This window comes from Chelmon rostratus, chromosome 9 (genome assembly GCF_017976325.1).
Source record: "Chelmon rostratus isolate fCheRos1 chromosome 9, fCheRos1.pri, whole genome shotgun sequence".
Lineage (NCBI taxonomy): Eukaryota > Metazoa > Chordata > Actinopteri > Chaetodontiformes > Chaetodontidae > Chelmon > Chelmon rostratus.
The window spans coordinates 7560111-7582024 of record NC_055666.1 but is presented as its reverse complement, the minus strand read 5'-3'; the positions used below and the strand labels follow the sequence as shown (position 1 = coordinate 7582024).

At 41.5% G+C, this 21914-nt stretch overlaps 2 protein-coding genes across 3 annotated transcripts in view; one reads left to right on the top strand and one right to left on the bottom strand.

Annotated features, from left to right (window-relative positions):
- Positions 1-9525, bottom strand: part of LOC121611355 (serine/threonine-protein phosphatase 2B catalytic subunit alpha isoform-like) — a 35864-nt gene extending 26339 nt beyond the window's left edge. Inside the window, exon 1 of one of the 2 annotated variants that reach the window (XM_041943896.1) lies at positions 9505-9525. Coding sequence is in view for 1 of the 2 variants with exons in the window: in XM_041943895.1 (XP_041799829.1) it covers positions 4725-4749 (25 nt within the window). In the remaining variant the exon portion in view is untranslated. Of the gene's footprint in view, positions 1-4724; positions 4796-9504 lie in introns of those variants that run through there. The other variant, XM_041943895.1, reaches the window with a different exon arrangement.
- An 882-nt stretch (positions 9526-10407) lies between these two features.
- ube2d2 (ubiquitin-conjugating enzyme E2D 2 (UBC4/5 homolog, yeast)) lies at positions 10408-21361 on the top strand. The gene is made up of 7 exons (XM_041943759.1): positions 10408-10667; positions 12546-12609; positions 16757-16788; positions 17116-17193; positions 17369-17474; positions 17926-18019; positions 21204-21361. The coding sequence occupies exons 1-7, from the start codon at positions 10644-10646 to the stop codon at positions 21247-21249; spliced, it is 444 nt and encodes a 147-aa protein (XP_041799693.1). The 5' UTR covers positions 10408-10643; the 3' UTR covers positions 21250-21361.
- Positions 21362-21914: the final 553 nt, after the last annotated feature.

Below are 21914 nucleotides of genomic sequence, written 5' to 3'. Positions count from 1 at the left end.
AATCATATGACAGGCAATATCCTAAACGTGACAACTGACATAGACATAGACAATTAACTGATGGCTCGTAGTTTTAGACTCTCCTGAACTGTTTAAGAGATGGAGAATCAGCAAATGCACTTCTGCAGCAAATAAAGGCACGGCTTCAGGTGTGTGTCTTTAACAGAAAAAGATGTGATGAACACACTGCTAACAGGTTAGATTTTGTTGTCATATGTAAATTCACCGATACCAATTCAGAAATACTAACATGTTTATTTTCATACCTTAGACATTGGGAAAACATGCACTTGAGCCTAGTTTATATGTGTATTTTTTATACTCAAGGCTAAGTGATACTTCACTACTACAAGTGCCAACACAGTAATCATCCACTGAGTTTACAGTTCCATTTAGGCACACCTATGAAATTGGCTGCAATAAATTCTATCTTTATGATGCTTATAATAGTCACTTTTTATTGGTATGGTGTCAGAAAGGTGTTGATTCAACACCATTGTCATTTCTGAGCTTGTATAGGCCTTTCCCACGGTGTACAACTTGTCAGAGTCGGAGAGGTACAGGTGTAACTAATGACATTAATGATGTACCTGTTCCATTTGGGTGAACCAGTGGGCCATGTCAATGAGCTAGCATGCACATTACAAGGGCCCGCCACTGGAACGGCTAAATGGAACACAGGTTAATGCCATTAGTCACACCTGTGTTTGACATGTCAAAATATCCACCATGAAAATGGTTATTGGGTTGCAATATATTGAGATATTTGTGATATTTTGTCCACTAACATTCACATAACAATACAATAATAACGGTCTTATCAAGCATACTTGTATCTGTTTCAACTGGTTTCCCCACCTTCTGACGGGCTGCTGCATCCAGTGAACAGTATGACAGCTACATCTATTAATTTCATGTTCTCTGCGTCTGATCTTTCCCCCTAATTGGTCAATTGTTTAATCTTTAACATCAAAATGATGCTTGTTGTTAAGTATTTGATTTACAACGATATGGAGTACAAGCTGGTTCTTACATGTATGAAACCATGAAATGCTTGGTACTTTTATTTGCTAACAATGTTAATAGACCTGCTTCACAGTAAGTAAGCTCTCAGCTCTTGAGTGTCCCAGTGAGCCAGGACAGTGAGCCAACATGCACAACACCAGGACCCCGAAACTAGCTGATGTATGGAATGCAGCCATCATTGCTGTTTATTAATCATACCTGTGCTTCTGCCATGAGCAGAAGGTCTATAAGCTCTATAAGGCAGATGCTCTGCACTGGAAGTGATGCATTACACGTCATTCCTAATATGCATTATATTATTATATGTTTTCATGTTTGGGAATTAAGCTTTATGCTGGCAGTATCACATGCTGCTAGCCCGTTCTCCAGGTTTTACACTGATTAATACGTAGAACAACCTCACTCACTATACTACACCATATTTTTGCTGGCATTGGTGGAATGTAACTAAGTACTCAAATACTGTTATTCAGTGCAAATTACAAATACTTTTACTTTAGTATTTCCGTTTTATGCAGCTTTATACTTTTACTCCACTACATTCATCTGACAGCTTTAGTTATTCTTCATATTAATTTCAGAATTTGTATACACTTCCTGTCCAGTGAAATCTCCAGAGTTGGTTGGTGATTTTTCTGCTAAACTGAAGGATGAAGTGTTCCTTTCAGGGTTGAGAATACTCTCGTGCACCGTCTGCTAAAATAAATTGTCACAAAACTGAAAGCACACTGTTTTTCTGAGCTCATGAAAAGCTGACTTATTAGCGATACGTGGTTCTGTCAGAACAGTGACACCACAAACATGCGATGATCTTACAGAATATGATGCACTGCTGTAGATGCAACTGCCCAACAGTGTATAAAGTACTTAATCTAAAACATCTACAGCAGTAAACTGCAACATACACATGAATGCAGCAGTAATATTAATCCAAATCATCAGTGACAGGAACAATTTTACTGCATAATGAAAACTTTTAATACTTTAAAACTACTATTTCAGTACATTTTGCTGAGAACGCTCACATACTTTTACTCAACTAAAGTTGTGAATGCAGGACTTTTACTTGTAATGAAGTAGTTTTACAGTGTGGTATTAGTACTTTTACTGTTATAAATGATCCGTTATAAATGATCTGTTATAAATGATAAATGACTCACTGATTCTTCCACCACTGCTCACAGCTAAAGGGGTAACCACAGGCAGTGTTACACATTTCACACATTTCACTGATCTTTCATATTGTCTTTTACTTTTTGTCAGCCAAGCTTTTCACTACAAGTGTGAGCTTTGATCTTTTTGGGGGGGTCTGTACCACACCGTGTTTGACCCTCACTTCAGGATTCTGGGAGATGGGAGATGAAGCCCAACCAAGCCTTTGTACCAGCCTCCGTGTGTGTTCTGTGCATGGATTTGTATTTTCTGGTAGCACTGATGCAGTAGTCCTTTAGCAGATAACATTAAATCCAGGTTTTGCACACCCAAGATTCCCTGCTGTTTAGTACTGGTGCAAGGAGAGTGACAGCACAATGTCTGAGTTTCTAATGATAATGAGGATCCATGTGGCATGAGGTAGTAGTGACAGAACTGTGTCTCTACAAAATCTTGTCAAATATTCTGGTCTACTCCAGCCTGCCTTACTATGCACAATTCATGAGGCAATATTTGGCAGGGACTACTTTAAAGTTATTAAACTAAACTTTTAAGTAAGAGTCACATTCTCACATTTTGGCTTTGAAGCCTGCTTGTTTTTCACAGGCATGCACACACACACAAACAGATGGGTTTGCATGATAAGTGAATCAAAAGGGGTGTGAGAAGTCCATTGGTAAAGTCAGAGGATGCTGTCCCGCCACTCAACAGTGTCAAACATTACTCGTTCTCCCCCTTCTTTTTCCTCTCTCTCTCACTGTCTGTCTGTGTCTCTCTTTCCCTATCTCTCGTTCCAACTGCCTCACCTCCTCCATGGCCTTGTCACATTCTCTCCTTCCCTCTCTCCCTCACCTCGCCCCCACACTCTCTGCCTCTCTGTCCATTCCTCTAGGTATGCTTTGTCCTTTGGCTCCATCTCTGTGTGCTTCTCTCCGCTGAAAATCACTAAAGTCCATAACGTGGGGAACTACCGGGCACAGCAGCTTAGTCCATCTGCCAGAAGTGACGTCTCTTTGACTGACGCCCCCATCCCTCTCCAGCCTGGCACACACTAAATCACACTCACCTGACTGATGAATTGCTGTGTTGTTTTGCTGCATGTTTGTTTGAGAGGGTGCATTTATATACGTGTGTGTGTCGTAGACGGATGATGCATGAGGATATAGCCAGTTTAGATTGTTCCAGTGTTGAGGCAGCTGAGCTCCGGTGGCCCAGCTGCATTACAACACACATGCAAAGAGAAATGGAGATGTAAAAATACACATGCATGCTGTTAATGTGGGGGTAAAGCCAGGTAACTAATGCATGGACTGGGGGTGGGTGTTCATTTTGGTTGCAGTTTTTTGCAGGGGATCCAGATTTCCTCACACCGCCCCTACATGCATCCATGTAGCTGCACACGTACAGGCACAGCCATACTGTAGGCATATGCACATGCAGTCTTTAAGTCTTACGTGCAAAAACTGCAAGAGCCCGCACGCCCCCAGCCCACCCCACCCCCTTCCGAGCACGACGCACGCACGGAATACCGGGGCATGCCCGAGCGACGCATCCAACTGTCAGCTCCGCTTCTTCCGGCAGAGAGACCTTGAGAGTTTATTAAGGGGAGCCAGTGGGAGAGACAGCCAGCCAGGCACCGTCGCATGTGACGGGGCTGCGTGCGTGGAAGCGCCGCTGCCATGCCAGCCTTGTTGTGACCCGATAGGCACGACAATCTGTGCAAGCTCCGCGGATCATAACCCGAGCGGAGCCCCTCCTCGCCTCCCCTATAGCCGCCCACGCGTAAAGCAGAAACAGACACTCTCATAAATACATTAAATATTCCATAATCCAGTGATGCAATTACACCATTAGGGCGGTATGCATAAGCATCGTCGGGCAATAGGATCGGATACGCAGCGCAGCATCCCTAAACTCAATTTGTCTCCGACTTGACACTCAGGGAGACAAGAGGGGGAAGCCAGGGAGACCTTTACTGAGAAGGGGAAACAATACGCACGGCAGACCCACAATCAGCCGCTGACATTCAGGCCTTACTGAGAAAACGTCGACTTACAGCGACTCCTAAATCCATCTTGTGCACTCGTGGCTTTTACACGTCACATCAGCAAACATCGGGCTGATTTCACCTCACAGGCCTGTGGAATTAAAGCCAAACTCGCGGGCTCGGAGGAGAGCACTCGGCCTGGCAAAGTTGTCAGCCTACCTGCCATCTGAACCATTCGATTACCTGACTTTGGCACAGATTTGGCGAAAAATACAACTAGATCGCAAATGTAGGCCACCCCACAGAGGTAGTCGGCACATCCAACACTGGGGCACCGAGACGTGCAGCTGGAGACACAGTGCATGAAGACTCAGACAGAAAGCTCAAAAATCCTTGAGTCTCCGAGTGACAAGTCCCCCATAGCATCTTACCCTCCCTCTCCCCCGCCCCCCCTCTCCTTACATCGTTGCTTACATGCAACATCATCCCGTCACACCATCCACATTCACAGCAGAACCACAACACCAAAGACCGCAGCTTATGCGTAAACCTTATTTACCTTTATGTCTGCCTTTCGCTGTCATCGTCACACCGCTTGATGTTTCATTGGAACAAGATGCTCATCTCCCTCTCTCCCTCCCTGCTTTTTCCTCTCTGTAGCACTCTCACGGTTGTGTCTCTCTCTGTAGGGTATTATTCAGTAACACGAAACCACCACTAGGAGTGGAGCGCGTAAATGGAGCTCATGCAGCACAGGGTGTCGCACAATAGCTTTGGCTATACATAGAGGAAGAGACATCCCCCCCGTTAGAAAATGGGGTAATGCCTCGGTGAGGGGGGTGAATTCTAATAGAATAACGAGGGAAGACCCTGATTATGGCGTATCGTACTGGATACCCCCCACCCCCTTCCCCTCCATCACCACCTCCCTCCCCTAAAAGGTTCAGAGGCACATGCACGGTGACTCGCCAGTCAAATGGGCTTCTTTTATTATAAGGTGGCATGATAATAAAAAGGGACGGACTCAAAGCAAAAGACCGTGCGAATGAAAGACACTGGTGCAACGACAGGGATGCAAACAGAAAACAAACGATAAGTCACAGCAGAATTATTGGCACAGAGGTAGCTCTCACTGGCCGTGCAGGATTTGGCATGCCTACATTTGATCACCCGATCGGCGGGACTTGCGTTGCTGTCGGACATCCTGGAGTCGGGACGGGAACGGAGCCGAGGGGGGTGGGGGGGGGGCTCTCTCTTCTGTCAAGGGCCGAGACTGTGGTGTCGGGTCCTCCGGCGGGCGTCGAGAATATGCGCGGTTGCTGGGTGCTTTTCTTGCTGCAGTAGTGGCATCACTCGGTGGAGTCTCCGTGCTCTCTCGGACGGGGGAAGCCTGCTGCTGCGCCTGCGGTGACTTTGGGGGAGGATAGGCGGATACCTAGCTGCTGTTGTGGCATGCTTGGATCCCAAATTTGTTTGTTTTGGTTTTTTTTTTTTTTTTTAGACGGGGGATGTGGGGGTGCTGATGTAGCGGTGGCGGAGTAGGGGGTGGGGGGCGGGGGCAGACTCTGGAGGTTAGAGGGCGAAGAGACGCCTTGGAGAGAGAAGAGACGCGCAGGCTCTACCTCTCCAGGACGCCTCTGCAAGCGGTGCCGTGGAGCTGGCAACACCCCGGAATGGCGAAAGAAGGAACTCCCACGCAGGTTCACGCACATGCGGGAACACACACACACACACACACACACACACACACACACACACACACACACACACACACTTAGACTCATACTGCCATCCTGTGGAGGCATTGATTACAGGGCTTCCCCCCTTAACAGCAGCTCTGTGGAGTGTGGGTTTGCGCGTGGGTGCGTGCACGTGCGCGTGAAACTGTACAGTAGGCTATTTGACAGAAGATCACGTGGACCTATAGGATAATGTTTTCTTTTATTCGGCAGGATGTGGAACAAACCAAAAGCTAAAGGCGATGTAGGACTTGATCAGATGTCTTTTGGGTCAAAACAGGCACAAAACACATCATGCTACAAACATATGATTGATGATGATAAAAATGGATGTTGTTTCTAAGAAGAAACGCAAAATGTTAACAAGACAATATCCGCGGAGCAAGCTGTAAGGCTCATTACACCACAAAGCTAAATTGCTGGTTGGACAAAAAAAAAATGTACAGTTTGGCCAGAAGGTGGCCCCAAAGGAATGGTCGTATCGTCCTTACTGAGGGTCTGCACAAAGTGTCCAGCAAGTACATCTCTCACTCAGGTTCTCAGGCTCAAGTACAATGTCAGGTTCAGCTCAGCCAACATTATTTTAAAGCACAGATGATTATCTTCCACATCTGCATAACGCTTATGAGCATCAGCTGCACCTACGCTAAACTGCGCTTACATGTAGGATTTGAAGACTTCAGACTTTTGCTACTCCCAATGTAGGTATTAAAAAGAACACAGAGGGGGCGGCCCCTGGCTCGGGGGTTTAGATGCCAACCATGAACTGCAAGATCCCCACTGAAAGTCCAATCCTTGCATCTCTCTGTCTGTAATAAAAAAAGAAATGCCCCACTGCCCCACACTGCAGCAGACACCATTGTGCGCCACAACCTCTACCCCCACAGAGATGTGACCCAAGGACACTGAGATAATGGGCTGAGAACTAATATACTGCAGCCTATACTGTATGCTGCTCCAGTTTTCACTGCTGCTGTCCAATCGTTCTAAAAACAAAAACCTGGGCCATCAGAGTAACTGGAAATGTAAAATGTAACATAACAATTCTTACACAGGAGGCTTTAATGTTAATATTACAACATGCTAGTGGTAGCATGTAAAATTGTGCAAGCTGCGTTGGCATTTAACTAAACAGTACAGGAATTTGGTCAATAGAATTTTGAGTATCTCATCATAAACTAAAGTGATCGACGTGCGTTTGACCACAAGTCTACTCGCACAGCTGATATTTTGACATGTCACAACAGGAAAAGCATAGTAGCATTAATCAAGGCTACATTCCATTTCTATATGTCTGTTCCAGGGTCCATGTATGCCACATTTTGGCTCACTGGTGTGAATATAGACCTGAAACAGAGCTATCCTGAATTTCCTGCCATGACAAGTCTAATTAATTAAAAGCAAAAAGTTTTTCATACATAACTTTAAATTGTAACTCTGAACTAAAGAGTTGTCAGAGTTAAAACATTTATCAACACACATTAGAGCTAAAACAGGGAGCTGTGTCTCGCTGCCAACTATGTAACTGCTCCATCTAATATGTGAACATTTCAAAAGGGCACTCTTCAGCTTTTTCTAAGACATGATGATGATGGAAACCTTCTTATGAATGAAAGACCTGGTCAGGCTTGAATATAAATGTAACAGCATACTTTGGAGGGAATATATCTATTTAGTAGTTCGGGGTATAGGTTTAAAAACTTTCATTTTTGTGTCAATGCTGTTGACAGTTTTTTTTTAATAATTTGGGTGTGTGCAGGAGAAGAAACAGTAGGAAGAAGATGAGGGGAAACTTGCCTCATGCTGTTTTATGCTACATGATGTTTGTTGATACCCATGTATCATATGAATGCTGTGGAGATGCTCCTTAAATGCTTTTAACAGTCCTGTAAAGTCTCTATAGCAGGCATGTCAAACTCATTCCATAAAGGGCCATGTGGCTGCAGGTTTTCGTTCCAACCAAGGAGGAGCACACCTGGCTGGTATCGATTAATCAGCTGATCTCAGTCTTCAGCTGATAACTAAGTGATCCCTTGATGTTGATTGGTTGGCCTGGTGTGCTCCTCCTTGGTTCCAACCAAGTTCCAACAAAAACCTGCAGCCACATGGCCCTTTATGGAATCAGTTTGACATGCCTGCTCTATAGGAAAACTTTTGAAATCTTTGTTCTCTGAAGTTTTAATACTACTAATAATACCACTCATTATTTACTATACTTCCACTCCAGGTGTTACTAACGTGTTCCAACCCTGCAAAAGTACAACTCCAGATGAAGGACAGTAAGGAAAATGTGTTCATTTCAGGACAGGCCCAAACTTTAAATCTAAAACGTTCACACTGAATCTGTATTTAACTGGTAAAACACCCCTTCTGCTTGACCAGTGCAACATGCCTTTTCACAGCACTTTGACTTTTTTGCTTCATCTGACGATTGTCCAGAGAGAGAGCAATTATGACGGATGAAAACATTCTTAGGACTTTAAGTCTTACACTGACTTGTGTGTTGTTGAAGAGAGGTAAGGCACATGTATAGCATAGTATACAGTTGTCTTATTATAGTATAATACACCTACTGCATAACAAACAGTGACAAATGCCAAAGGAGTACACTGATGTCTTTGTGAAAAGTTTCTGCAGCCAACCACTCTCCATAAGACAGATAAAAAAAATTACACATGGGATCTGTCTAGATTCATTCTGATATTCTTTAGTGATGATTTACTCAATGGCTCCATTATTTGCTGAAAAATATAGGGACTCAACCATGTTGTATGCCTCACTGTCAATTCAAATTAAGTACATTTATGATTAAGTGCATATATGTCCTGCTGTATATGCACATAACTGTACCTGCAGAGTTTATTTACTAAAATGTCAACTTAAATTGACAAATAATCCCTTTCTGACTGAAGTAATATTCAGATTTGTAATTAGTATTGGCGCAATCGATCTTCAGTGTATTCCCACTTAGAAAACGTGTTATGTTCACGTGTTTCGGAGGAAGCTCTTATTGCAGCGGCTTATTTCATTTCATGTCATTTTAAAAAGTAGCTGCTTTAACCTTTGTGTTGTTGCTTGTGACATGCGCTGAGGTTATTAGCAGTCGGGGGTTGGACGAAATATCTGTTTTCACTTACTGCGATCCGCCCACGTTTTAACGTACACAGTCCACCTGTACCTGAAACAGTCTAGTGGCCATCCCGTGGCCCTATTTAACATTTGCAAATGAAAAACAGAACATTGTATGGCACACGAACGTAGCACAGTGACACACACAGAATAGTTGAGAATCATTTATACGGAATATATACAGATTGTTGTGGTAAATGTATGTTACGCGTGGAGTACCTACAACGCGCCCTGTGCCCACAATCTCGAGACTAATCGTAGTTGTCATATCACTCCGCGGTAGTGTCATACTGATAAACTGACTGTAGTTCATCAGTATGACACTACCTCCTAAAAATTATAATCATATTGAGAAATACAGCCAACTGAATGGGACATCTGCAGCCACAACCACTTCACCGCCTGTAAATATGTAAATGACATTGTAACTGTAGTAGTAAACCATCTTAGCACAGGTTCCCAGGAGTTTACCTCATGCAAAATACGCGCTGGGGGGACATTTTGGCTCCGTCCGGACCATGTGAACACTGCCTAACCGCCGCATGCTCGGAGCCACAATGAGGCCAGTTGCAGGACTACGTCGCCAGCGTGCACCGTGAGCCCTTTACGTACTCATGTCGGCGGATGGCTTTCTAACGGTATCGCAGCGAGAGGATGCGATCCAACAATAAGATTTCCGGTTTTAGCGACTGGCCTTCAGAATAATAGGGCGATGCTGATGTGACATGTTTTTGAAACGATTTTAAAGCACAGTAAAGTAATTTCGCTGGCAGTAAACACTAGTTAATTTCGCTTAATATATCGATCTCAGAACAGTGAGTAATATGTAGAGCTGAAACATTTAGTCGCAGTAGCCAACAAAATTTCTCAACTATTCACACGATTTAGTAATTGTTTGAACATTTTTTCAAGAAAGTGCCAAACATGACCTGGTTCAGCTTCTCGGATCTGCTGCCTCCATCTATTTCATGTTTATCATTGCAAACTGAAAATATGTGCTTGGGCCTTTGTTAAGGAAAAATCAGCTATTTTAAGACGTCCCTTCGGGTTCACAAATAACTGTAATGAGCATTTTTCATCAGTCATGAGATTTCGTATACCAAGCAATTAATCCACATGATTGTCAGTGCAGAGTTATAAAGTAGGCTATAGATACCGAACAGCCTTTGTTGGTTGCACACAGAGGAAAGATAATTTGTACAGTGTTATAGATGAGGTATAACGTAGAGCTAAGCAGGATCAAGTGTACATATTTATATATCAATCGTGAGGGTTTGTGTAAAATGAATGTTTTCGTCATTTATGTGAATAGCGATGAGAGTTTATTATGAAGAGTTGATTTCGGATGTGTTGTCGTGGTTGCTGCTGGCAGAACACAGGCCGCAGTGATTTGGTAGCCGCTGCAGTAGGAGGAAGGACCGCGGTTCTACCCCTTCTATATTTCAGTTTCGCCTCGAAATTTTGTCGGTGGTTCCCTCAGTTAGCGATCAGTTAATTGTGTGTACAGTAGCGGTGTTCTATGATAACTAAGTCGTAGTATTACCAACGGACAGTGACATCAATCGCCATTTTAATTGCACGTTTTCCCTGACAGAACCGCTAGCACAACAATGGCTCTGAAAAGAATTCACAAGGTAAGGAAGTGAACGACGAGGCCCAGGATTTCGCAGTTTCGCTAGGGATGTAGTTCTAATGTTGCCGATCTGATGTTTGTTGTCGAGATTACTAAACTGAGAATATTATAAAAATATTGAATACATAAGTCAGGCTTGGTTTCACTGCCAGCTAACGGTCTCTGAATAGCGAGTGACGACAGTGAGAGCAGCAATGCGCCGCCTGCCCGTGTTCACCAGTGCTATTACAAATGGGCCAAATGAACCGTTAGACTTAAAAGTAGCCGTTAGGTTAGCTATTGTTGGCTACGGTATGTCACGTAGGCTTTCCATCGATATTTCTCTTTTCTAATTATTATTTTGACTAATTCTGGGTATAATGGAATGCTAGCTATGCCGGCTACTCGTTAATGATATTAGCGGTGTGTTAGCTGTTTCTGGCTAACATTATCTGTCCCGGTGGTGGCTAACTCCGATAAGCCAACGTTAAAGGGTTCTTCTGATCAAGCTAGCTTACTACAGCAACGCTTTATCTGTACAATACAGAAGCACTAGTTTACAGTCATTATTGTTTTGTGCTATGGTGTAGCTTTCTAGTAGTTCCCAAATACGACAATGAAGGCAGATAGCAATATTTATTGCAGTTGCCTAAGCTTGCTTAACTGGCTCCTTGATTTGACAGATAAGTTGCCGAGCTAGCGGCAGCGTTAGCTTACTTTAAGAGGACACTCGTGCTTATTTCATCCATCGATTTGTTATTTCCTTCAGTTCTGTGTAGTTAATTTTGAGGATTTTCAAATATGTATGCATTTAAGTAGAACTGCAACAGCCCAGCGACAACTAAAAGCTGGATGTAACCTAAACTAACGTTAGCGTCTATCTACTCCAGGTCTTTTCACTGTATTGTCTTCGTAAAGCACCGTAGTTTGGATATTTTAAGTAATAACGATATAATAGTCGTGCTATAGATTGGATTTGACACCATGAGTGTTTGTACTCGACAAACGAGCGATATATATATGTAAATGCTAGTGATAATGTTAGCAGTGTGTCGCTGTGGTAAAAACAGGCCCCACGCGTTGTTCGCCTTTGATGCCATGTTGCTGACAGCAGGCGAGCAGCAGATCGTTATTAGACCGTCTGATGAATGTAGCTGAATGCTGTGTTTAGTCTTGCTGCTAATTCCTCCGGTAACGTTAACCCATGTCTCAATGTGTCTGACCAACCAGCATAATGTTTCTGTCACTTGGCACCCTGTGCTGTGGTCCAACCTGGGCACCTAGTATTAAGGGCGAAGCTAACGTTTGCACCATAACGTTGCACTGGGCTACACACAGCTATCTGAACGTTATATCCAGATTACCAGGCAGTCTTGCTTATAGTATAACCCCTGTTGTCGTATCGTCGTGATCTCAGTCTGGCTGTCACATATACTACCTGTTGTACCAGGAGAAATTACGTAATAGCGGTCACTCCATTAATCAAAGCTCACGGGGCTACTGTAGTGTTGTGTCAGTAGGGATTGCTTTTTGAGTTGTTACTATTGCAGTAAGACTTTGTAACAATTACAGGGGTACCCACCATCGGATCTGTTTACAAACAGTGAGTTTAGTTAACCACAGGTCTTATACTGGATCTCTTAACTGGTAATTAAAAAAAACAAACAAGCAAATTAATTATTGATAGGTATTGTGTCAGATTAGTAAATATCTCTTTCCGGGAATTTTGTTTGTTGTGATGTTTATATGTTGCCATTTCCTCTTGATGTGATGACTTCCACTTTCTACAAGATATTTTTTATTTTGTTTCTGTTGTGTAGGTTATTGTGTATGGAATTACTTGAAATAATGCACCACACTGCACGATCTGATTAACTGACTTTTCATTTGTCTGTCGCAGGAGTTGAACGACTTGGCACGGGACCCACCAGCCCAGTGTTCTGCAGGACCAGTAGGAGACGACAGTAAGTCCATCATCTAAACCAATGCTGTCCTGGTAGCTGTGTGCGGCAGGGGCATCAAAATTATTTACCCTTCCCTTGTTTTGGCCTGTTCATTTAATAAAGAAGTCAACCTACAGAAATAGATATTTATTTGTCAAAATACTTACAAATTACCCCAAAAGAATGTATTACATTCTAATTTGATTTCACACTGCAACACACATTTAGTCTTTCACGTTAGCCAGATATGAGCTCTCTGCAGATCTACTCTCTCAGGTTTCATTTTGTGATTGTTAGGTTTAATTTTGGGTGATGAAAACCGTCCTCAGTTTTACCACAGACTGTAACTGAAGTGTTTTCAAGCCAAAGTCTTGTAACTTGGAAAGGAAAATATTAGCATCAGTGAAGGTGCTGGCTTTTGATGCGTGGAGTTTAGTGCAGTTAACTAAATTAAGGAAGTACTCCTGTTTTCTGAGCAAGCAGATCCAGAAAATACCTGGACTGCCTCTTGTGAAAATACTGGTTTGCTATAAAGTCATAATATTCCCAACTCTATTGCTACATGTCAGAAAGGGAATTCCTGTCTGGCTAGTATTTTATTCTTTGGGGATTGTGATTTTTATTTATTATCCACCTCAGTTAAAGATGGATTCAAAAATGAAACAGAAGAAGACATAGATATTTCCATGGAAATATTGAAATGTTGTCAGTTAAAACAAGACAATGATGGTGAGTTTTCCTACTAGTGTCAGCTGCTATTGTCAGCAACTGTCATATAATGCATACATTTACAGATTGTTTAAATCCATTTATTAATTGCATCTCAACATCATTTTGATACCATGCAGGGTGCAGTCTAAAAATGACTGGTTAGCTTCTAAATCTGTTGTTGTATTTTGACAGATGATCTCTAAGTATTATCATTTAAAAAAATCACCTTGAACGTGCTTACACCATATAGTTCACATATAGAAAAATGTCACATTCCTTTATGATCTGCTGTATTTTAGCAGTATAAATGCTGGCTGTGTGCAGACTGTGCAGCCAGTGAAGTCTGTAGTCTCTCTTTGTGAATGTCTCATGCTACTTGCAGTTCAAAGCTCTCCCTTCAGCACCCCAGCCACCTGTGTCTCTGCTTCAGTATTCTTGTTGCTCACTCACTGCTCAACAGTTTTTAAAGTTCTTGTCCATCTCCATGATGTTGTGACTTAAGGTTTGAGTGTGTCTTACATAGTAGATACTGTTGTCAACATGTCAAAGCGTACAGTAAATTCAGACAATCAAAACCTTTATATTTGTTTCAAGCCACTTTTTTTACATTAACATATTACATATATATTTTCATCATCTACTTTACAATAAACACAACAGCCACATGCAGTGGAAACTTGTTTACGCCCCTCGTGTCATTTGATAAGGATTATTTACCACTCTGACATTGCAGAAGCTAAAGAAGATCAATATGCATATGTTCAGTTTGTAATGTAGTTCATGTGAAGTGTGTGTTATGCAAGTGTGTACTACTGTTTCAAAATGATGAAGCAACAATAGATTTGGGATGTGTTTCTCTGTAGTGTTATAAGCGTACATTAGTAGTTTGATAGTGAAGGTTATGTTTGTTGAATATATTTGTGTGTACAGGGAGTGCGCAATATTACGGACACCTGTACAAACTAATGTGATTCAGTATGACAGCCCGAAGATAAACACCTTTGTAAACTTTACGATGATAATTTAACTTGGGACCATGTCCAAATTCTGACGTTGTGCTCAACTGCATCACATTAAAATGTTAATCTGCGTTTTAATATCTTGCAACTTCACCTCTCTGCCCCTTTCTTACTGTGTATGGAGAGGACAGAATATCAGTGTTATGGGTATTGTCAATCCCTTGCACACACCAACACAATTATCTGTGACAGGCTGCAAGGTTTATGAACTTATGAAGTGTAATGCACACTTAAGGAGAGATTTCTGACAAGCATGTGCAATTTTATCTTTTAATCATTCAAGTAGATGTGCTGTTTTCAATTTACATTTGGGGATATTTTTATAACTGTTGCTCTACTCTGCTGATTTACAACAAACAACCATCAATGAGCTGGTGGTTATACTGACAGGTGCATTACAGTGGGTTTTTTTTTGTTTGTTTGTTTTTGAACCATTCATTGTTCATTGTAAGTAACCCAAACGTGAGCCCTTGTATCGAGCGCGTCCACAGTCTGCACTGAGAGCTAGATCTTCTGTCTGAAGAAAGGCAACGTGCTGTTACTAACATAATAGCAGTGAAGGTAACACAGGTGCGTTACCACTAACCTAATGTTGGCACAATTATTACTAGTTGTCAGAATCAAAACCAAGCCTTTAATCATCTCAGTCTGGTTCTATTTAATATTGGCTCAATCTGTTATTTTTTGAAGACTTAATAGTCAATTCTTTGATTTTCAAAAGCAACAAAACATTAACCTTCTCATTTTGTGTTAGATATGATGTGACCTCTTCCTTCCACATTGTGGAGATTGTTGAGTTTTGCTATGTGAGAGCTGGGTAGCAGTTGCTCTGCCATCTATTGGGTATTTGATTCCATTTTGACCCATTCAGGGGTTTCCTTTGTCCTGTTTGACTAGTACAGTGGCAATCAATCCATTGTTTAAAAAAAAAGGAAACAAAAAAAATCTGATGTCACAGGTACATTCATTGATTTGAGCATAAGCTAAACAAATGATATGACACAGTGGTAGTCAGCAAAGATTGTTGTTAACTTACTGAGGAACAGTAATGCTGTGGCTGCTTGGAAAAGGAGTGAGCTGATGCTTATCACTACTTAAAACACCTGGGTTTCACTTATTTGTACAATTTCAGTATGAATATTTACTAGAAAACATATAAAAAAATATATATTTATTCTTTGCATTTTAATCTAACATGTTAGAGATATGGTAGATAAGTTCTTTAATGAGCACAAATTGATATAATGGCATCACTTGCATTCTCAGCTCTTACATAAAGAACACGAATTTCATTGTATACAAGAAACCACAAACATTTGACAGTAAGCCACAACAACAGTGCTCAATAACTACTTCTCGTAACCTGACTCTGACACGCTCTAAATAGATAAAACCTGTTTTTAATATAGGTATTTCTATTCCAGGGAAACCAGACTCTCGTGTTCACACTTGATCACGCGTATTTGAACAGTAGATTTTACCTGAGGGCAACAAATGTGCTTGTGGTAGCTCGAGGGGATGCACGACTTGTTTGTAAGCTGTCTCAAAACACAGCTGTTCTGTGTTTCAGTCGCGTTACCAACAAACGTTTAACCATATGAGCGCTGTCAGCGTCCTCGCTTGAAATCAGTTCGATAAAATGTGCAGCCATATTGGAACAGCTTTTTCTTTATGCCTGTTAAAATGTCTTGCATGAAAACGATTGCAGCGAGCATGCACTCAGTAGAGCGTGTGTCCAGGGATTAGGTCACTCCAGTGTACAGGCATTGGTGAGTAGTGGTAGTGTGTAAAAATTCTGACAATTTGGAACTCAGTTGTTATTATTATAATCTTAAGTCTTGATTCATTTGTGCTATGTGTTTCAACGGTGCTCCAGTCAACATATTTATGCATCTTTAGAGTGTGTGTGTCACGTTTTTACACAAAAACAGCAGTGTGGGAAAAGTAAATAGCAGCGGCGTTGTTCTGTGCATGATGTTTCCTGCCATCCAACATCAAATAAACCGCTGTACTCCAAACTACAACAAAGTGTTTCTTATGACACATAATTGTGGTTTACTTTATTTTTTTTCAATGTGACATTTGTCCTCAGACCTCGACAGGATGCATTACAATTTGTGTTGTCTGGCTTTTTTATACTTATACCTCATGTCAGGCTAGCAATGTCCTCTTAAGCAGTACTTTTGATATTGATCATATAAGGAGCATTTTAGAATGTAAATGTCTACTGCCATTATATGACCCTTTACCATTCACAATGAAAAAAAAACTGTTTCCAAGAATATTTGTCCTGAGTTGCACATTATGTAAGAGTCTGTTATTCAACTGTACAAATAAACATGCACACTTCATGTGGCATTATTTATTCTAACGCTTGTGAGCCACACATTGTGTTTCTCTGTGTTTTTCATAACCAATTTCTCTGGTTTTTGTTTCAGTGTTTCACTGGCAAGCCACAATAATGGGACCTGTAAGTATTCTCTTGGCCACAGCATCAAACCTACCGCTTTGGTTTTAATGGGAATTAACGTTCACACACTTGGCCCTATTTTTTTTTTTTTACTCTCAAGACCTGAACTCTTGACTTTGAATTATGCTCTTCAAACAGCTTAACAATACAGCATCAGATAGGACTAAGTAAACTGGACTTACTGCTTACCTAATCAATTTAGTCAGAAAGAAGGTCAACTTTCAGTAAGCCAATGTTTTTGGTTGACAGCAAAACTACTATTTAATTTTCTATTCCATTTTGTATGCATTCATTTGTGATGACTGGGTGTCTTTCTCCCTGCATTAGAATGACAGTCCTTACCAGAGCGGGGTTTTCTTCTTGACCATACACTTCCCCACAGACTACCCCTTCAAACCGCCAAAGGTAAGACGGACATTGACGTACACAAGCACACGGAGAAGCAGCATACGTGAGTCACATGAAGTGCCTCTTGCCTGCTAAAACACACCACAGCTTTATGTCATTTAGTTTCCTGTTGTTCCTCTCACCTGCCCCCCTTTCTCACCCCCACATATCTTTCCTCTCCATCTGTTTTCAGGTTGCATTTACCACAAGAATCTACCACCCAAATATCAACAGCAACGGCAGCATTTGTCTTGACATTCTGCGATCACAGTGGTCTCCAGCTCTCACCATCTCCAAAGGTGGGCTGATTCTTACTGGCCTTCAGGCTTTTAACTGCACATGTGGCTACAGATGCTTCTGTATTTATGTGCAGGATGTTTAGAATGAAAGACATTCTTAAGATCAGACAACACGTTGGTTGGAAAGTGGATCACACAAATCATACATCACAGTATTTGTCATGCAGAGGTCCATGAATCAAACTGAAGTATCTAACTCTGTAAATGTCAGCTGTTGCCCTTCATGCAGTGCTGGATTATTACCCAACATGCTTATAAATGTGTCCCTCATGCACATCATTGTTTCTTTTTAAATCCTAATGACATGTATTATTATGTAGCCATGACAAATACCTAACTTGTATCTGAGGGTCATCCAATGGAAAATAACTGTATATATAATAACTGTAACTACACTAAAAAATTCTGTTTGTATGAGTACTGATTGGTTGACTCTTAACCTCCATTCCAGTCCTCCTGTCCATCTGCTCTCTGCTGTGCGACCCAAACCCGGATGACCCCTTAGTACCCGAGATCGCCCGCATCTACAAGACGGACAGGGAAAAGTAAGTTATTAGCGCCTCTCTTTTTTTCCGCGTCATTTGTGTGTATTCTCATTTGTCTCCATGCTTCATGCCTCCTGTCAACATGATGCTTACATGATGCTTTAGGACATGCTTATAAATTTGTCCCTCATGCACATCATTTGGGTCAGCGGCCTTGTAGGGCTAGGCAATATGACCAAAATCTCATATCCCAGGGGTCGTTTCGGATCCAGATGACAGTACGTATTCTGCAAATTCAATGAATAAATAGTTAATGTGAAATGACCACATGGAAAGGCCTATTTCTTATTACATTTTGAATTAAATGTTTTTTGTTTTTTTTTTCCCTTTTTTCTTGGTGGTAAAAGAGGTTGGTGGTGTTTCAGTCTGTTGTGGGGCTCTGCGGCATAATTTCAGTACGGTTTTCTGATCCATGTCAGACTTTTTTTAAACTCCCGAACTAAGTCCATGTGACAAAAGGAGCTCCTCGTTTTGTCCTGACTGGTCAGAATCCCTCTCCTATTTGGAAACGCCCCGTTCTACATCACAATCATTCCCCTCCATGTTTGTTCATGTTGCAGTGATGCAAATTCCCTGCCTGCATCCATGCCTTGCAGAAGCATGCAAGGATTTGTCCAAATGGCGAAAAATATTGCTGTAAAGAATTCGATATGCAACACAACAAAATAAAGGATATGAACAGGAGGTTGTTCTATCATCACGCGGTGGAGCGTCATGTTGCACAGCCCTCTGTCTTGCAGTCTGAGCAGTTCCACGGTCCGATAATCCAAATGGCTGCTGTTGAAAGTTAAAAACTTTAATATTATTGCAGTAATGTTTTAAATGTTGCAGTAATGTTTGAAATGTTGTAGCCACCACTGCTGTGTATAAAATTGAACTTGATGGCAGACCCAACAGACCATAGTGTCGACATTTTCCAGCCATCTGAGGCTGCACATTTTTCTTCCTGTTTTCCGTTTATAGTAGAATTACAAAAGTAACACCACTGTCTGTTTTTGTCAATATTTTTGAGGACATGGCCAACTTGACAAACTGACCAGGGGTTCCGTGTCTATATTCAGTGTGGGCAGCCACTTCGGGTCGATCAATTGAGCTATACAGTGTGAGCATAATAGTCGCGCTTTCTGGCTGTACAGAAAGGACGATAAGTTTTAACACAACACACAAGATAAATAAAAGCACAGTGTCCACTGAGATTTACAGTTTCTGAATATTTTGCTATGGTAACGCTCCAAAATAGGTAGTTGGGTCCTAGTAATTCTGGTTTCCCTCTTCTACCTGCCACTCTAGATGGACTCAGAGCAACTTGAGGAATATTACAAATGCACATTTTTGCATTTCTGTTTTTGAAACATTTGTTATCGGATAACTTTGCATTTGACGTCATTAATCCATCTGGCTTTGTGAGACAAATGCAACCGCACAGTTGCTGACACTTGATTTGCACTTCAATGTGTTATGTTTGTAGTAGAAAAACTTAAAAGCAAGAACTGGCTGCCTGACATGGATTGATGTGCTTGCTTAAAATGCAAATACACAAAGATGTGATTGATAAACTAGTCCTCTAAAAGCCCTTCAGTTTTTCATGTGCTTGTGGTTCATGCTTTGTCTTATCAATAATATTGAGTTTTTATAAAAGGCCAGTATTACTGATTTTTTTATTATCATATTGGTTATTGTTGTTTACATACATTTTTCAATACACCTTACTTACAATTATGAAAAACGCATTATTTACAGCCGCTAGTTACAGTCCAGCTCCACAGTAAACCCCTACAGCCTATAGGAGTGTCATGTTTTACCGGTAAGACTCACCTTTAAATCACGGGTTCATCATCGGTGACAAGAAGACATCACTTTATGAGGTGTGCACCTTGGTCATAGTATTGTCCTGTTTCCATCACCCCTCTCTTTTTCCATCACAGTGAAAGGCAGTGGTTTGGCAGATTTGAATCTCTGATGTTAGGCACAGCTCTAAATGATGAAATGTCCTCTTGAGAGCATTTTTTGTCTTTTCTTGAAATTTGTGAACAATTTGGTATTTAAAATATAACTATTTTGACTCTGTTCATTATAATGTTGTTTGTTAATCACACAGGATTTCCTCTCCACTCACAGGCTTTGATAAACAGAAATAAGGAAATCCAAACCTATATTGGCTCTTTTACCTCTTTGACACACGTGGTATCCTCTGGTACAAAGTATCAACACCAACAATATTAATCAACATAATCAGCACAGTGAGAGTGGATATCATGTGGTTGTGCCCTATCAGTGCTTCAACAGCACAGTTCCCTGCAGTGGGAAGAGGAAATAAAAACAAACCTGCTGAATTTTGGTGCAAGATGGCAGAACTGTATGTGCCCTTGCAGAGTGCCAGCCAGCTGGCGTCTTTGCTGCCTCAAGGATGGCAGCAAAACTTAACAATGTACAGCCCCCCCCCGTTCCAAAAAAGTTGGGACACTGTGTGAAGATCAATGAAACAGAATGTGATCATTTGCTAATCCTTTTTGACATAGCAAGTCTTAAATGAAACAGTACAGAGAATATGTATATATAATTTTTTTTACCTCATCAGCTTCATTTATTGTTGAATTTGATGCAGCAACATATTTCAAACCAGTTAATGGATAATGGCAACAAAAAGCTCCAAAAACACCTGGAAGAAACATCCCACAGGTAAACAGGTTGATTGGTAACAGGTGATAGTATCATGACTGGGTATGAAAGGAGCATCCTGGAAAGGCTCAGTGGTTCACAAGCGAGGATGGAGCGAGGTTCACCTCTTTGTGAAACCTGAAAAAACTGGTGCTAACACAGTTCCTTTGGAAATGATTGCATTCTGTTTTTAATAACATTTTTACACAGCGTCCCAGCTTTTTAGAATCTGGGTTCAAGATTCAAGATTTCTTTACTGTCATTGAGCATGACATGTCAATGAAATTTGTATTGCAACCCCCATGTTAGAAACAAGATAATAAGAAAGATTATAAAATCAAATTAAGATACTAGAATAAAATAAACCAACATGCAGTAAAAATATTCGGGTTATACTCATGGAAACTAATGGAGGCCACTGTATTGCAACTTCCCTACAGATTTTTTTTCACAAGGTGGTAAAATGTTGGTCTTCACAAGCAAGTAACAACTCCCTCTCTCTGTCTTTCTCTCTGCTTGTTCACAGGTACAACAAAATAGCTCGGGAATGGACACAAAAGTATGCAATGTAGTGTTGGGGTAGAATCATGGCCAACCACCTCTACGACATAAGGTTAGGGGAGCTACAGACGTAAAGAGAAAACAAACAAAAAACCATTCAAACAAATGAAAAGTTTAAAACAAGATCTTGTTGGTTTCCATTGGAGTGCTTTCTTTGAGCCACGCCTCCCCTTCACCAGAGTACCTGTAAAAACTCCCTCTGGCCCACCTCCCACGTTCTCCCTCTCTCCTTCCTTCACCCCTCCTGCCTCTCAGCTCACTTGCCCACCCTCCAGTGTACATATTGTCAACTTGCAATGGTAACACCCATCTCTCCCTGCTCCTTTTTCACCGCCTCCCTCCCTCGTGACCTCTCCTGACTTCTGTATTCCGTTACATTTTGTCACCATGCAGGTTGGCCCCCCCCCTCCCTCTTACACACGCCTGCATCCCCACCCACCTTCCCCAGACGTTAATCACTAAAAGCATTCCTTTGAACATCTGTAAATCTTTGAGGGGACCTTTTTTTTCTTTATTTTCCTCATTTTTAGGGGGGTGGGAGACAATAAGATGGAGGGATTTTTACACTCTGCACCCTTTCTTGTTTTGTTGTCCTTATAATTCCCATCTGTAGAGGTGACAATTCAAGAAAGCAGTGTTTGCACGCGAGTCGAAGGGCACTCTGTATTTTATACAA

Coding starts and splice junctions, on each gene's coding strand:
- ube2d2 (XM_041943759.1), top strand. CDS start 10,644: ATGGCTCTGAAAAGAATTCACAAG. Junction 12,610..16,756: donor AGGACCAGTAGGAGACGACA/GTAAGTCCATCA, acceptor TTTTTGTTTCAG/TGTTTCACTGGCAAGCCACA. Junction 18,020..21,203: donor TACAAGACGGACAGGGAAAA/GTAAGTTATTAG, acceptor GCTTGTTCACAG/GTACAACAAAATAGCTCGGG.